The sequence below is a fragment of the Vicia villosa genome, linkage group LG3, assembly GCF_029867415.1.
Source record: "Vicia villosa cultivar HV-30 ecotype Madison, WI linkage group LG3, Vvil1.0, whole genome shotgun sequence".
Taxonomy (NCBI): Eukaryota; Viridiplantae; Streptophyta; class Magnoliopsida; order Fabales; family Fabaceae; genus Vicia; species Vicia villosa.
The window spans coordinates 48076974-48095678 of NC_081182.1; the positions used below are offsets into that span (position 1 = coordinate 48076974).

Below are 18705 nucleotides of genomic sequence, written 5' to 3' on the forward strand. Positions count from 1 at the left end.
ATTCCAACAATTTGTGGCACATGAGACTAGGACATATTTCTAATATAGGTTTACACACTATTGCTAAAGTCTTTCCATTCATTACTTGTAATAACAACAATGATCCATGTGATTCTTGTCAATTTGCTAAACAAAAGAAACTTCCTTTTCCCAATAGTGTATCTCACTCTAATGCTCCTTTTACTGTTTTACATGCTGATTTATGGGGTCCATTCTCCACTATTTCTATCTTAGGTCATAGATATTTTTTAACTCTTGTTGATGACTTTACTAGACACACATGGGTTATTTTCCTCAAAACCAAAGACCAAACCAAACTTAGCCTCATTAACTTTGTAGCTTACATAGAAAACCAATTTCAAACTACCTTCAAATGCCTAAGAACAGATAATGGCACAAAATTCTTAGCCCTGTCTGAGTTTCTTCTTTCCAAAGGTATCATCCACCAACGAACCTGTGTTGAGACTCCTCAACAAAATGGTGTGGTGGAGAGAAAACACCAGCACATTTTAAATGTTGCTAGATCTCTCTCCTTCCATTCAAATGTTCCTCTGTCTATGTGGAATTTCTGCATTCAACATGCAGTCCATCTAATCAATAGACTTCCTACTCCTCTCCTTAATTCTAAATGCCCTCATGAATTACTATATAACCAGCCACCCTCCATGATTCATTTGAAAGTGTTTGGGTGCCTTTCATATGCTACTTCCCTTCAAGCTCACAGAACCAAATTTAATCCTAGAGCTAGGAAAGCTGTTTTCATTGGACATAAAGATGGTACCAAAGGGTACATCTTATATGATCTTAATACTCATAACATTTTCATTTCTAGAAATGTTATTTTTTTTGAGACTGTGTTTCCTTTTAAAGGTGTTCAGCCACCTAAAGACAATGCTAACCAAACTTTTTCCCACCTTGATGATATTCCCAATGCACCCTCTCTTCCTATTCCTGCTGAACATCTCAATACCACTTTGGACTCTTCTCCTACCTCTGCTAATTCTCAAGACAGCAGTGTTGACCTTATCTCACAACCTATCACTTCACCCTGCCCTACTCACAGTTCTGCCACTGGTTCAGGTACTACCCCTGACCAGGCCTTTATCTCTCCTCACATTAATGACAACTCTGTCCCTATGCCAGCTCTTTCTCCTCACATTAGTGACAGCCCTATTCCTGTACCAACTCCTATTCTTAATAATACCTTAGATTCTCATGTGCCCTCTATGTCCTCTGTACCTTTAGAAACAGATCAGAATGCTTTACCCACTAGACATTCCTCTAGAACCTCCAATCCTCCTCAATATCTGAAGGATTACCACTGGTACTCCATCAATTCCCAAAACAACTCAAATACACCTTATCCTTTATCCTCAGTCTTGACTTATGATCATTGTTCTCCCACATATAAGCATTTCTGTTGTGCTATTTCTTCCCACATTGAACCAAAAACCTTTAACCAAGCCATCAAATTAGATTGTTGGAAACTTGTCATGGATGCTGAAATATCTGCTCTGGAAGAAAACCAGACTTGGAGTATAGTTGATCTTCCACCTGGAAAGGTACCAATTGGTTGTAGGTGGGTTTACAAAATAAAATACAAGGCTGATGGTTCTATTGAGAGGTACAAGGCTAGGCTTGTGGCAAAGGGGTACACACAAATGGAAGGTATTGATTACTTTGATACTTTTTCCCCTGTGGCTAAAATAACTACTGTGAGAGTACTTCTATCCATTGCTGCCATACAAGGTTGGTTTGTTGAACAACTTGATGTCAACAATGCCTTCCTTCATGGTGATTTACATGAAGAGGTATACATGACTCTCCCACCTGGCATCTCTGTTTCTAAACCTTCCCAGGTTTGCAAGTTGCAAAAGTCTTTATATGGACTTAAGCAAGCAAGTAGGCAATGGTATTCAAAACTGTCATCCTTCTTAATTTCTTTGGGCTATGTACAATCTCAAGCAAATCACTCCTTATATGTCAAATCTCACAAGGAATTTTTCACTGCTATACTTGTTTATGTAGATGACATAGTTGTTGCAGGAAATTCCATGCTTGAAATTCAGAATGTTAAGCAGCTTCTGGATCACAAATTTAGAATCAAAGCCCTTGGATCTCTTCGTTTCTTCCTAGGCTTTGAGATTGCAAGATCAACCAAAGGGATCTTCATGAATCAAAGAAAATTTACTCTAGAATTGCTAGAGGATACAGGTTTACTTGGAGCTAAGCCTTCTCCCATTCCTTTTGATCCCAATCTCAAGCTCTCTTCAACAGATGGTGCCCTGTTGGATGATCCCACCAGTTTCAGGCGTATCATAGGCCGACTCATCTATCTGACCAATACTAGGCCAGATATTTCTTTTGCTGTACAGCACCTTAGTCAATTCGTTTCCAAGCCATTGGTTCCTCATTTTCAGGCAGCCACAAGAGTGCTTAGATACCTGAAATCTTGCCCAGCTAAAGGTGTTCTTTTCTCTGCTTCAAGCAATCTCAAATTATATTCCTTTGTTGATTCTGATTGGGCTCGATGCCCAACTACAAGAAGATCCATTACTGGGTTTTGTGTGATTCTGGGTTCATCTCTTATTAGCTGGAAATCTAAGAAGCAGAATACTGTTTCAAGGTCTTCCACTGAGGCTGAGTACAGGGCCTTAGCTTCACTCACATGTGAAATCCAATGGCTGCAGTATCTTTTGCAGGATCTTCATATTCAATTGACTCACCCTGCTTCAGTTTATTGTGACAGCAAATCAGCCATTTATCTTGCTCATAATCCAGCCTTCCATGAAAGAAGCAAGCATATTGAACTGGATTGTCATGTGGTTCGAGAGAAGATCCATTCCAAGCTGATTCATCTTCTTCCTGTTTCCTCCACAGACCAACTTGCAGATGGCTTCACGAAACCTCTGCACTCACCAGCCTTCTCTTCCATTATGTCCAAGTTAGGACTTTGTAGTTTACACAGTCCCACTTGAGGGGGCATATTAACATACATGTACATATATAGTTTATCTTTTGTATATAGATAATGTAAATACATAGGCTATTAGGTGAGCTGGCAATCTATGATTGGTTTATCCAGCACTACTATATATTTCACCCTTAGGCTATTGGACAGCTACGGATTGTAACAGATTCAGTTAGGCTTCTTCTTGATCAATGAAGCTTCTTTGCTATTCTTTCTTCTTCTTCGCACTTGTTTGTTGCAGTACAGTCACCATTATTGACAATTCCACATCTTTTTCTTCTATCGTTTTTTTTTGCGATAAACATTTTAATGCACAAGGGATGCAACCCAATACAAAATTATAAAGCGGAGCCAAAACAAAAAAAACAAAGCACAAGAAAAATCTGGACTCCAATATACTCGTAAGGATTAACAAGACAAGCCTCTCTTCTACAATTTTCCCTTCCTCAAACAAAAATAGAAAATCATTCTCAACCGAAAGTCTTTATAAAAATCAAGATTTTGGTCGAATTCCAAACACACACTTAAAAACCACTTTATTCCTACCTAACCAAATTTAAAATAATACATAATGCTATACTAATATATTTGCCTTAAATTTTTTGACTGGCCTGTGTTCGTAGTTGGAACAAAAAGAGTCATATATACTCTTTATTGTTTCTATCTATTTTTTTTTTCAAATTTGTTGAAGGTTATAACATTCATTATAAAGTTTTTAGTTTTGTTTGTGATGCCTTTTTGTAGATTTTTCTCTGTCCATCATTCATTTGCTTTATAGTTATCAATACACTAGAAGCATTTATATGTGATATGTAACATTCATCTACCAAATCTCACACATTTACATCTTGAGATGTAAAGAAACTAAAATATATATATATATATATATATATATATATATATATATATATATATATATATATATATATATATATATATATATTTATTCACTTCACCAGTTTGTTATATCTAGCCACAATGTTTCTCTAGGATCTTTATGGTTAAGTGTTTAAATAAAATATTAGAACTCTGACACAAATTGATGGCATGAAAAACATATGAAATGAGGGTTTGAATTGTGTCGAGGTTTTCAATTTTTTAGTCGGTATATAATAAAAGTATGTGTTGTAATAATATGTCTTAAAACCTCAAGTCAGAAAATGGAGGAAAACAATGTTTCAATAATGCAACATTTTCCTGAGTGATGGTGGCGACCATATGTTGTTGATCATTGGAGTTCGAGCGATCAACAACAAGGGGTCGGAGATCAAGCGATAACAATTATCCAAACAGGTCTCAGGATTTTCGGGCTTGTTCGCAGATCTATTCATTAATGGATCACATCTTGAACCGTTAAGGCTTTAGAAGTTATAAATATGATTTTCTCTCATTTGTTGTGGATATTGGTGTATAAGGTAGCAATCGTAATAAGAAGCAAGTCGTAAAAATTACTAGGATTTTATTCTTAGGGTTTGGCTTCCTTTTAGGGTTATAGAAGGGATTCGGAAAAAACTTTAAACGCCTTGGATTTTTGTGTTACTTATACTGAGAGTTGGAGTGATTAGAAAACACTCATATTGTAACATCTTGTAACATTTCTTTGAAATTTAGTGAATAAGAGAATTCTCTCCCCTTTAAATGTAAATCGATTTGATTGAATTGGGTAAATAATTTTCACTATTTTTGACTATTACATTTTTTATTAATTAAAGCCATTTGGTTGATTATTGATAACACCGAAATACACCACTTATTCAAATTGACTCACGCATGTTTTATCATCATTTTACCTCTATTTTTAGTGTTATGATGGTGTTTTGTCTATGTTTCAGATACCTAATCGAGTAAGAACCATCACACAAAGAAACATGACGAATCAGGAAAATGCGGAGAAAAAGACATATTTTTGCACTCATGGCCTTCACTACGGCCTTCACCACAAAGGTAGCCATGATGTGGTTCATGAAACCCATGTTTCCAGCAGTTGAAGACAAAGTTTCCATGACTTTAACCTAAGGCGTTCGCCATGGGGGTGTGGCGTTCGCCACACTTGGGAAATTCAGGAAAAAAAGCCAACTGCTTGGAATTAATCACCCACTTCTCCCTATTTTCTCTCACACGAATCCAACAACCTTGATTTCACTTTATAGGATTTTGTAAGATCATAAATACACGTTGAAACTTATTTCCAAGGCATCCAAACTTAGCACAACTTAAGCCATATATTTGCTATTTTGAAAGCTTTAACTTTTCACATCGAAGAGCTATGGCACCGTTCTTGTATTAAGTTTGGAGCACTTTACTTTGTAGCACTTAATCTTGCCAACATTTACTTTCTTATTTCAATTTTATCGTCGATTTTTTTTTACCAGATTCAAGACTCCATCGGAGCAGGTTTTTATTATTAGTATTGCTTTATTATATTGTTCGTTTATTTATATGCACCTTCGTTATTTTCTTCCGCAAAATCTATTTTCAAAGCTTTGCTTTCTGAATTGAATTGCTATTCTTAATCAATTACAAGTTCTCGTCTTTACTTTAATTTCCAAGTTTAGTTTATCAATTGCATACTTTAATTTTAATTGTTTTGCCTAATATGTTTAATTCTAAGTCTAAATCGAATACTTCATCATTTATCATGAATATGTCCAGCTAATCTAATAGTGTTGGAATGTGAGGACCGTCGATTCGACGGTACTCAGTCTGTTATTTCTTTAGAATTACTCTTGGGACTGTTTTGGTTTTATGTCAATTTTTTAGGATTTAATTTGATTGGTTACTACGAGAGTAGAACCATAAATATGTCGGGTAAGATCGAAAGTCGACCGGTACTTAAGATTAAATTGTTAAGTTTTTTATTAATAAACACCACGAGAGCACTTTATTAATTAACTATGAAAGTTTAATATTTTCATAAGGTGATTTTAAAGTATTTTCGGACGTGTTTATAAGTTTAGAATCCGGTTGGCCGAGCGAAAGTCGAGAACCCTTTAAAGTTAAATTTTCCAATCAAAACCACTTTTCAAGGAAAAAATATTGTCCCATAGGTAATTCGACTTAGGAATAATAAGAGTACCATTGATCTATGAAAGCCATATTCAAGTATTACATTCCTGAATTAATTCAAGTATATTTTTTATTTTGTTCTACCTATTCCAATTCCCATTTCGATCACCTTAGATAAATATCGTAGCAATAAAAAATGATAGATTGACCATTAGGTGTCTGTGGGTTCAACAACCTTTTATATTACTTTGATATACTCTGTATACTTGCAGGAGTAACCCATAAGTTATCATTTTTTATTTGTCCCACACATCAAAGTCTTTGTGTGTTTGAACTTTGAATTATTCTATCAATTTTTTACAACAAGTGGTGCCCACTATTGGGCAAAAGGGTTAAATTTATAAGTGAATAGATGGGTTCCGAATGAGATATCAGGAAGTTTTTTTGGAGACAATGACTTTGGATTGTGGAATGTGAATATGCTAGTATTGCCAATGCAACAGAAGTGTGTAGAAGCATTGTAGGGAGATGCATTGATGCTTGCAGACCTAACACAAGCAGATATCATTGAGATGATGGATAAGGCCATAATTATCACTATCTTGTGCCTCGAAGATACATTATCAAGGGAAGTCATGAGTGAGAAGAACTCAACTAAGATATGGGTCAAGATTGAATCATTATATATGACTAGATCATTGGCTCACAAATTATGTACGAAACAACAATTTTATTCTTTCTGTATGGTGGATAATAAATCAACTATGAAGTAGTTGGCAAAATCTCAAAAGATAATTGATGATTTTCAAAATATTAAGGTGAATATTTATGTTGAGAACAAAAATATACTCTTTTTAAATTCATTACCTAGATTCTTAAAGCACTTCAATAATGAAATTATTTATGATTAGAAATGTACTATTCCTTAGAATGAAGTTCATATAACTGTTAGATAAAAAGAGTAATGTAATTTGAAATATTTGAAGATTGACAATAATGGTGAACGCCTAAGCATCTCAAGAGGAAAGATAAAGAGTAGAGGAAATCAGAAAGGGGAGAGATATAGGTCAAAGTTTAAATGTTTCATTTGTCACAAAACCGATAATTTGCAGATTGTCTTTAAATATGGAGAAAGTTTGGTTCTATTCAGATAATGGTTGCCTCAGATGAAGATGAAATTGCTATGCTCTCACAAGGTTTTGCTGCTTAGGGTTTCTTCTGCTTTTCTTATTGGTTATCATTTACTTTATCATTTTTAGTAATTCACTCTCCTCTCGGTTAGGTCATTGTGCATCTCTTTGAATTGAGTGTTTTTCATTAAAACGTATTTGGTGTGCATAAATCAAAGCTATTACCTAAATTCAATACAAAAGGTTCAAGTCAATAAGTCAAAAACTTGAATCAAGAAGCTCACATAAGCATGGTTCAAGTCCGATAAATTCTTGATTCAATCATGAACAATTTATTTTCTTAAAATTCAATTATGCAATCAAGATTTGAATTAGTGAATTGGGTGACTTGAATCATGGACTTAATGAGTAAATCATAATTTTCTTCTAGTAGTGTGATTTAAATAACAAGATCTCCTAATTCGAATCAGAGAACAATTTGATTAGAATCAAATGATAGTCTGATACAAATCATGGTTGAGCTTCACAATTTGGAGTTCTCCTCTTGTTGTGTGACTCAAGTTAAGGTTTTCCTTGAAGTGAATCAGATGATTCAAATCATGACTCGAAACAAAGGAGCAAAATCTGAATTCTTGATTCAAATCATTCTCTCATTTGACTCCAATACATATATAATCAAAATTTTCTCTTTTGAGCATAATTCATAACTTTGTGAAAAACTATTTTTGACTTTCGTCAATCACACAAAATCTCTCCCCCTCTCTCTCAAATCAAACTTGAAAAACAAATTTTTCTTGTGTAGATTACGGGAGTTCTATGGAATTTTTGTGTGAGATTGTATCTAAAACCATTCATCTTCAACTTTTAGCAAATCACCATTCTTGTGTGTGTGTGTTTTTTTTTGCTCAACTTTGAGAAGTGTGAGATCTAGTGAAGGGGGGATCATTAGGTGATAATGCTCTATGATGTTTGAGTTTTAGATTGCAGAATCAAGTTGTGCCAATATATCCATTGTAAATATACATTTTTTTCTTTTGGCTGTGTAACCATTTAAATACATGGTACGAAATGTGCCATTGAGGTTTTGTTTTATTAATATACAAGAATGAACCAAAAATATGTAAAAATAAAATAAAAATTAAAAAATACAAAGAATTTCACATTGGCTATGCTTCAAACGATTTGAATTTGGGTATTTTCGAATCTTCGTATTTCATTTTCTTATAGTATTGGAATCAATAATTACATGAAATAATAGTATTCAATAATGGAAATGTGAAATACTCTGTATTTCATTCACTCATTTCTTATCTTTTACAAACGCCACTTGGCTTAGTTATATAGGGTACAGTTCACAATACTATACAAAATACATTGTATACACTCCTATAATACAAGTCATCTACTATACAGTATTTTGTCTCCATTACTCCCCCTCAAACTCAAGGTGGGAAGGAAGAAAGAACTTTGAGTTTGCTGCGGAGAGATTGAAATGCAGCAGTGCCAAGCGGTTTTGTCAAAGTATCAGCAATCTGAGCATGAGCCGGTATATGCTTGATAGTCAACTGTCGTGCCACCACTCTTTCACGAACAAAATGAATGTCAAGCTCAACATGTTTCGTTCGTGCGTGCAGAACAGGATTATGAGACAAGAGGACAACACTCATGTTATCACAAAGAAGAGTGGGAGGAAGAAACTCCACCTGCAACTCTGTTAGTAAAGATTCAATCCATAGGAGTTCAGTTGTAGCATGGGCAAGGCCATGATACTCTGCTTCAGTGCTAGAGCGTGACACCAGGGGCTGCTTCTTCGAGCTCCATGTAACAAGATTAGGGCCAAGATATACACAAGAGCCAGATGTAGAGCGACGATCATCGGGGTCACTAGCCCAGTCAGAATCGCTGTAGGCTTGAAGAGTGAATTTGTGATCAATAGAAGCTGGGCTGAGAAGCAGACCAAAGGAGCTAGTGCCACTTAAATACCGTAAGATTCGTTTAACAGCCAGCCAGTGAGATTCCAATGGGGCAGCCATAAACTGACAAGCTTTATTAACAGAGAAAGCAATATCTGGCCTTGTAAGGGTAACATACTGCAGTGCACCTACAATAGATCGATACAAGCCTGGATCATTAAGAACATCAGTGCCATGCTTGCTGAGTTTGGTTTGACTCAACATAGGAGTAGGAACTCCATTGGCGCGAGGCATGTGAGCTTTAGCTAGCAAGTCATGAATGTATTTAGACTGAGTAAGTAGTAGGGAACCATTGGAGTTATACAGTATTTCAATACCAAGGAAATAGGATGGTTTACCTAAGTGCTTCAAGGCAAATTTGAGATGGAGCTTTTGAATAAGATCATGCACTAAAGGAGAGGATGAACCAATGATCAAAATGTCATCCACATAAACCAGGGCATACATATTAACACCTTGAGCAGAGTAAATGAAGAGAGAGTGGTCACACCTACTATGTTTGAAGCCAAAGTGAAGCAGAGCCTGGGCAAGCTTATCATACCAGGCACGGGGGGCCTGTTTCAGGCCATAGAGGGCTTTGTTGAGTCTACATACCAGCTGTTTGTTTTCAGAGATAAAGCCTGGAGGTTGTTGCATAAACACCTCCTCTTGTAAATCACCATTCAAGAAAGCATTGTTAATGTCAATCTGTTGGAGTTCCCACTTGTGAGTAATGGCTAAGGTTAGAAGGATCCGGATAGTAGTGGGTTTCACTACAGGAGAGAAAGTTTCACTATAGTCAAAGCCCTGTTGTTGTAGATAGCCCTTAGTAACAAGCCTTGCCTTAAATTTATTTAGACTGCCATCAGCATTTTCCTTTACTTTGAAAACCCACCTACAACAAACAGCTTTTCTATTAGGGGGAAGAGAGGTGAGAGTCCAGGTATTATTGGCAATCAAAGCATTATACTCAGTTTGCATAGCTGCAAGCCACTGTGGATTAGAGAGAGCCTCTCTGACAGAATTAGGTTCAGTGCAAGCCAAGTAAACCTTTGGTTTGAGACTACCAGTCTTGCCCCTAGTGACCATGGGATAGTTATTTGTAACCAGGGTAGGCTGTGGTGGTGAAGAAGGTACAGAATTCACGTTAGCCAGCAAAGGAGACTGACTGTCAGAGACAGTCTGTGAAACAGGCACAGAGGTGAGAGGGAAGTCATTGTCTGGTGGGTTAAAGGAAGCTAGTTCAGGGCCTGAGTGATGACTAACTGTGGGACCATCATTGGGAGACACAATTGGGATAGGCTGAATGGGAACAGGGCTAGAAATAGTGGCAGGTGTAGGGCTAGATATGGGCTGAGATAGAGAAGTAGCAAGATTGGGACTGGACAAGGTTAAGTCAGAAAAAGTGGGAATTATGAGAGACTGTCCTGAAGAGGGTGCAGTACTAGAGATGTCAGAGGATGAAAATAAAGTCAAGTAGGGAAACACACTTTCATCAAAGCTAACATCTTTGGAGATAAAGATTCTGCCTGCTGAGTTTAAACACTTGAAGCCCTTGTGTTGAGGAAAAACACCCAAGAACACACATTGAGTGCTCCTGAACTCCAATTTGTGTTGATTGTAAGGTCTAAGGTTGGGGTAACATGCACACCCAAAGGTCTTAAGGGCTTTGTAGTTGGGCAGGGAATTGTGGAGAGCATGAAAAGGAGAGGAAAATTTAGGGAGAAATCTTATAGGCAGCCTGTTAATGAGAGATACAGTTGTGGTGAAACTGTGGTCCCAAAAACTGACAGGCATAGAAGCTTGTGCAAGAAGGGACAGTCCCATTTCTACAATATGCCTATGTTTCCGTTCAACAGTGCCATTCTGATGAGATGTGTATGGGCAGGTTAATCTGTGAGTAATACCAAGTTTGGCCAAGTGATTTCTAAAGGGCCTGAACTCCCCCCCATAGTCAGACTGAATGGACTTAATTTGAGCATTAAATTGGGTTTTAACATGAGCATGAAATAGCATAAAAGCATTAAGAGCATCAGACTTATTTTTCAGAAAGTAGATCCAAGTATATCGAGTAAAAGTATCAACAAAGGCAATATAGTATCTAAAGCCTCCACTGGAGGGCAAAGGGGAAGGACCCCACAAATCTGTATGAACTACTTCAAAAGGTTTAACATACACAGTGTGAGTCATTGGAGCAGTTTGTTTGTGTGACTTGCCTAAACAACAAGAGCTACAAAAGTGTACAGAATCTTTGTGTGGAATGGAAATATTACATGTGTGTAGAACAGACCTAATAGCCTCAGAGTGAGCATGTCCAAGTCTTCGATGCCACAAAGTCAAGATAGAGTTTGTACAAGTTTGCACAACATTATTGACAACTGGAGAAGAGGAAGGCAGAGTATCCACATGAGATAGAGGAGAGCTTCCTGCCAGCAGAGAGGAGAACCTGTACAGACCATGAGCATCACGGGTGCCTTTGCATAGAGTGGCATTAGACACCTGAGATTTAATGTAGCAATGATTAGGATAAAATTCAAAATAAGCAGCATTATCCTTGGAAAACTGTGATACAGACAGGAGGTTCCTAGTGATTTGAGGCACATGAAGAACATCTTTGAATACTAATGTGGCTTGTGGTGTGATTGTGGACTGACTCTGTGAGGTTCCAATGGCATGAATATCAAGGACATGACCATTACCTACACATACTTTGCTGGACCCTGTATATATTTTACTACTATGTAGAAAGTCAGAGTAAGGAGTGAGATGACGCGAAGCACCTGAGTCTGCGAACCAGGCATGGGAATCAAGGTCAGAAGGCACATGTAATTGTTGAGTGGTGCCAAATGAATGAGCCATCAACGCAGTAGCATCATTGGAAGCTTCAGACTGTGGAGAGGACGCAACTTGAGCAGAGCTACTGTTGGGAGCTTCTTGTTGAGATGTCACATTGGGAGTGAAAACCTCATCAAACCTGTGCCAACAATCAAACACAGCATGGCCATACTTACCACAGAGCTGACAGGTGGGCCTGTTGCCTGAGCTGGATGAAGGAGCCCCTCGACCTCTGCTCCTACCACGACCACCATAGCCACGACCTCGATAATTCGAGTTACCACGATTAGGTGCAGGAGCTTGTTTGGAATTGGTATTGGACATTGCAAGATTAGCAGATACATTGGAGAGAGCAAGTTCTTGCCTAAATTTGTCCAATTGAGCCTCCTGCACATACAGTAAAGCTTCCACATCATAAAGAGTCAAAGAATCGGATTTACCATACATTTGCATCACGAACGGACTATATTCCTCAGGAAGTCCATCCAAGATAGCATCAATCTGCGTTTCTTCAGTGATAACATCTCCTACAGCAAGCAGAGAATCAGCGATCGACTTAATCTTGAGAACATATTCAGACACTGTGCGATTTGCTTTCTTTGTAGTCTTGAGCTCAGATCGGAGTTGACGAACTTTAGCCTTCATCATAGCATTAAAGTGCTTGTGAATTCGTTCCCAAACTTCAAAAGAATGTTTGCAAGAGAGAACTCGAGGTAGCACGGACTCAGAGATGGTGGACAAAAGCCAAATAAAGAGAGCTTGATCTTGAACCAACCAAGCTTCATACGCATCAGAGGTCACAAGATTTTGACGATCAAGTTCAGAAGCATATTTCAGTGGAATCTGAGGACTCACCACAAAGCGATGTAACCGATTGGTGAGGATTACGCCTTCAACTTGCTGATTCCACAAAAGAAAGTTGTTGTCATTGAGTTTGATGGAGAGTTTCGGACCAAACATGTTGATTCCAGATGAAGTGGAGCGAGTTGATAGCGAACCCAACGTTTCAGATACACGAGGAGAGGTTGGAGGTGAATCCATGGCAGTTAGCACAACTGTAGTCGATGAAGATGAATGAGGAACACGGAGCTTCTCTGAAGCTCAAGAAGAGACGAAGACGCTTCTTGGACACGCGAAGAGAGAAAAGCTTCTTTGAAGCTAGAGGGATCTGTGATGAAGAACGTCTCAGACGTTTTCTTGACGCAAGAACGATGCTTCTTTGAAGCGTTCTTGATCGGCAGCGGAAAAGGATCACAAGGCGAATGATACCATAATGGAAATGTGAAATACTCTGTATTTCATTCACTCATTTCTTATCTTTTACAAACGCCACTTGGCTTAGTTATATAGGGTACAATTCACAATACTATACAAAATACATTGTATACACTCCTATAATACATGTCATCTACTATACAGTATTTTGTCTCCATTATTCAAGTTAAATTAACCCCACAACTTATATGTTGAAATATAAAAAATAAAAATAAATTATTAAAATAACATACTATCTTAATAAAAGTGTATGTGTAATAAAATTAATAAATACAAAAGTAACATAGTGATTTTGAGTAGGCGGGGTGGGTGCTGGATGAGTACCATCACCCTTGCGCCCGCTCCCATTTTAAATTTTAAAATTTCTCCATACGCGCCTCTATCCTAGTTAAATTGGTTCTTCCTTTAAAGTTGAAGCGTGTTTGATTGAGTTGAAACAACTTTAAATTCCGTTGTCATGCCTACTCTATCCATATATATAAGACTTTATTGTTTAATTGGTGAAATTGAAAACAATTGTTTCTAATAATAAATTTGTTAAAAAATTATCTAATTTTACATGTTTATCGAGAAAAAATTATCTAATTTTAAAATTAGTTAATATTTATAAAAGAGTATTTATTAAATGTTTTTTATATAAATAATTAATACATTTTAAAATTTTAAAAAATATTTTAAAAAAGTTTTTTAAGAAAAAAAGAACTCAAGACAGTTTTATATTTAAAAACAAAAGAAAAAGTAATTAGTCCAAATTGATTAATATATTTTTTCTCTTTTCTACACCTTTAGTTGTCCTCTTTATTATTTTTGTTTGTCTCTAATTATTTATTTATTTGAAATAGTTATATAATATTTACTATTTTTTTTATTAACTCGTTTATTTACTATATTTTAATTAATATATTAATTTTATTTTATTATTAAAATCAATAAAGCTGACAATTATATAAGAATTAAGGATTATATAAGAATAATTTTTTTTTTAAAATGGCACATTTTCTATTTTATAAAGGTTTGTTTGCGAATTTGTTTGAGCTATTTTGGATGGAAGAACTTTAAAAAACTATATATATATATATATATATATATATATATATATATATATATATATATATATATATATATATATATATATATATATATATATATATATATATGTATACACATATATATATATATTATATATATATATATATATATATATATATATATATATACACACACACATATATATATATATATATATATATATATATATATATATATATATATATATATATATATATATATATATATATATATATATATATATATATATATATATATATATATATATATATATATATATATATATATATATATATATATATATATATACATATATTATGATATTTAATATATTTTTAAAAAAATAATATGATATCCTTTGTTAATATATAATTTTTTTCTTTATTATTATTTTTTTTTACAAATTTCAAATATATATTAACTCCCAAGTAGGGATGGCAATTTGACCCATCCCCAGTAGGTACCCACAAAAAACCCTATATCGGGTAGGATAAATACCCATAAAAATGGGTATGGGCACGGGCACGGGTAATTACCCATTAAAATATGCGGGTATGGGTGCGGGCACGGGTACCTTACTACCCAACCCGCCCCATACCCACACTACATATTTCTATAATGTCATTTATATTATTATATAAAAATGCATGATTCTATTTTTTTTTAAAAATATATCGCTATTAAATCATTACACATTTTAATAAAAGTGTTTATTTATTTCTTAACTCAACAATAACATACATAATTTTTTTAATATTGTTAAAAAGGCTTAAATTATATGATATTTTGTAATTAAACGATTTAATTTTACTATAAATACGGGTAAACGAATATGGGTATGGGCATTGAGGTACCCACATTACACGGGTACGGGCATGAATATTGATACCCACGCGGGTTTGGGCTCAGGTACGGGGATTTCTTTAAACTGCGGGTATGGGGACGGATACTATAGTACCCTGCCTAAACCCTGCCCATTGCCATCCCTACTCCCAAGCCCCTCCAAAACTAACTCAAAAGTGAATTGATAAATTTAAGTAAAATATTGGCCGAAAGTAACATATATAAACTCCATTCACATGAAAAGGAAGCATTTAAGAGAACAAAGAATTTGATTTGATTACTACACCCATTCTCTTACAGTTAAAGAAAGAAAAAACGCACTAAAGAAGGAATATGAACATAAATAACTCTCTTAAATCTCGAACCTTTTCCCTCTCAACATTGTTCACATTTTGTGACAATCTTTTCCACTTTCCCCATTTCCAAATCTAACTCCACCACATTCTCTAACTCTAACCCACCCTTTTCCAAATCCCCAATTTTAGCTTCACCCACAACTCTCTCTTTCCTGTACTTGAAGTATATCACAAGCTGCAAAATACTCAATGGAGTTCCAACCACACTCGGACCCTGTAACAATCACAATACCATAAATCAATCAAATTACAACATTACATATTAATCTACTCTTCCATGATTGAGACTTGAGAGTAATTAAGAAACGAACCGCGACGAATACATCTCGAACGAGAATTCCATAAGCTAACCATAATACACTAGCAGAAAAAGCACACAGAGATAACGCCAATGGCATAAACTCCACACTCTTTGTCTTTATAACTTTCTTCTGCAAAAATCAAAATAAAACCCGTTAATATCTAAAAAAAAATACCCTCTGTTTTGGTTTTTATTAAAGTGAAAAGTGACTGTCTGTCTGTTTTACCATTGCAACGAGAGGAGAACCGTACAATGCAACAGAAACACATAATCCCACACTACCAACGAGTAGCTTTCGATGAGGACTATCGTGTAAGACAAAAGCCGAAACTGCTGCAGTTACGCCGAACACAGCTAGAACAAATGTGGTAATCATAGCTACCTTCACCTTTGTTTTGGGTGAAGAATACCAGAAATAAATGACCACGTAGCAAAACTCAAGAACAATTCCAACTCCATTAACCGTTACAACAGGAAAATTTTCCCATTTGTAGCTCACAATAGGTAACCCATACCATGTGAAAAGGAGACAGTTCAACAATCCAATCATGTAAGGAATGCATGAAAATTCCTCTGTGCTTTTCTTCCTTATCACCCTTTTGAATGTAACCCTGAAAATCAAATCATGAAAAATCATTCACTAGTTCATTTTTCTCCAAAGAATATAGAGAATGTTGTGTAACTTACATTGGCGCAGCATAAAGTGAAACCGATGCAGCATTGCCTGCAAAGATCATAGAAGTTAGTTAAAACGAGTATCTTCTGTGCATAACTGCAATTATTAATATAGTAAAATTCTTTCTTAAAAGATTTAATACTGCTGCGTATCTACAGAAATGGGTACCATACATTAACGCAGATATAAACATATAAAATGTTTAGTATTGAATTAATAAAATAATATGTACCAAGAACAGCAACAGCCAAACGAAGAGTTTCTGAAAACATTTTTAATTAATTTTGGTCTCTAGTTAGAAGATAACTAGAAGAGATGCTAATATTTTGTACTATAGAAAAGAGCATTGGAAATGCTCTATTTATATAGATGTTTGAACGCGTATATAGTACTATAGTGGCCAGCTTGAAATAGTATCGTATAAGAAAAATAAAAGAAAAAAGAAAATTGATTCAAGTGCTTTCTACGTAGTCAATAATCACGTGACGCAAAACCTGATTCAACTTGAGAAGCTTTTTATCAACTTGCTCAACACAGTTTTTTTTTTCTCCCTGGTTTTTAGAGGCTTATTATGATTATTTTCCATAAAATATAGCTATTATTGACAAGTTTCTTGCGTGTAACTTGATATTTCAATTTTCAAGTTATCTAAAATGTTTTTTTGGCTATGTATTTATTTATTTTATATTTATTAAGTGCCTTTTCTGTTGGTAAAGCATTATAAGAGGGCCAATCATGCTTATTAAAACATTATTAAAATGATTTGTTCTTCCTGATGTGGCTTCCATTTTGGAGAGGTATGAGAATATCAAGTTTGAATTTAGTTTTTTTTTTCCGAAGGATTTGTATGAAAATTGAACTGGATTTGAAAATTTAAACAAGAAATATGTGAAGTAATGTCTGGTTTATCAATCAAAGTATCGTTTGGTTACATAATTTGCGGAGAGAATTTGAGTTTCTTTTTTTTTAATGATGAAGTGGAAAGAATTTAATTTATATTTGCCTACAATGTAAAAATATATTTAGGATCAACAAAATTAGTAAGCAAATTGTAATACGTTTATAAATCATATAGGTACGAAGTTATTGCAATTTCAACATATATTTTATTTCGCATTGAAACAAAGGATGAATAATAGATGGAAGGTGACAACAATAAAAAGACTTTTGGTATAGTAGAAGATGTTTTCGGTGACAAGAGAAAGGCACATGCAATGTTATCATTCCAATGTTTAAAATAGTAAAATTGAAAGGAGGAGTTTGTAAATACCAGTGTGAATGAATATCTGGGTGTGACTTAGTGACTTAGAATCACACTTACATCATGGTGATAGTTAGAACCATCACTGGTTGGTCAGACGTAGGATGGAGAAGGCCATTGGATGAACATCAATGATTTGAATGTGCTGCTTCAACATGGACGTTTAATTGTTCACTAGGTGAATGTGCGTTTGTGGTTGGATTGAGCTTCTAGTTAGGTCAGTCTTATTGGACATTCGGAAAACACAGAGTAGTTGCCCCTAAAGTCTTGCTCTCAATCATGAAGCAAAGATGAAAATTTTTAGACCAGTCCTTTTGTGACCTTTGTGGAGAAAGTAAGATTTTTTGGAAGAATGCTCTGGGGAGAGGAAAAGTTTCGTTGAGAAGCTAAGTGGGAGTTAGTGGCATAAGATATAAACACATTAAATTCTCATCGCATCATTAAAGCATTACTTTAAGGGAGGCTACCATGTTCCCTCACGCGCCTAGGGTAGGGAGGCGATACACTTAGAGTAATTGAGTGCACTCAAGCATCATTACGAGATTGAGGTCTCATCCTGACTGTTGATCATGACTTTTGGTTCTTATTGGACTCTCAATCATCTTGGCGTTTTCTATGCTTATAAATATGTAAAACAAAGTTGATTTTTCTTTTTTGTCTTCTATTGCTTCAAAGTCTTGTCAATTTTCTCCCCCTTGTGATTTTAGTGACAACCACTACAATACTTATGGTTTTAACTCTTTGCGTCTTTGTTGCTTGCCTCTCCATTCTTCAGAGCTTGTTACTTTATGGGTTCCCATCGATTTGCTTCTCATTGACTCGTTCTCCATCCTTTAGAACCTGTAATATATTCAAGGTACATACCTCACCCTTTTCGTTTACGGTTTGCATTATTTTTTTAGTCATAGCCAATATATATAGGAAACTCAAATATCTCATTCGTAGGTTTAAGTAGTGATTTGGAGATCAACGATGCATCGTCGCAGAATGAGACAAAGGTAATAAACCATGTGAATTTAGAGGTGTCGTAT

At 35.3% G+C, this 18705-nt stretch overlaps 1 protein-coding gene across 2 annotated transcripts; it reads right to left on the reverse strand.

The window, feature by feature from the left end:
• Nucleotides 1-15263: 15263 nt before the first annotated feature.
• LOC131655645 (bidirectional sugar transporter SWEET3-like) lies at nt 15264-17009 on the reverse strand. 2 transcript variants are annotated; one of them, XM_058925483.1, is made up of 5 exons: nt 16908-17009; nt 16425-16461; nt 15964-16348; nt 15748-15867; nt 15264-15650 (listed from the first exon to the last, which is right to left on the reverse strand). In XM_058925483.1, coding segments are annotated over exons 2-5 (702 nt in total). In that variant the 5' UTR covers nt 16427-16461; nt 16908-17009; the 3' UTR covers nt 15264-15455. The 2 variants fall into 2 exon arrangements, with proteins under 2 accessions (XP_058781466.1, XP_058781465.1); XM_058925482.1 differs by lacking the exon at nt 16908-17009 and adding an exon at nt 16646-16762.
• Between the last annotated feature and the right edge of the window lie 1696 nt (nt 17010-18705).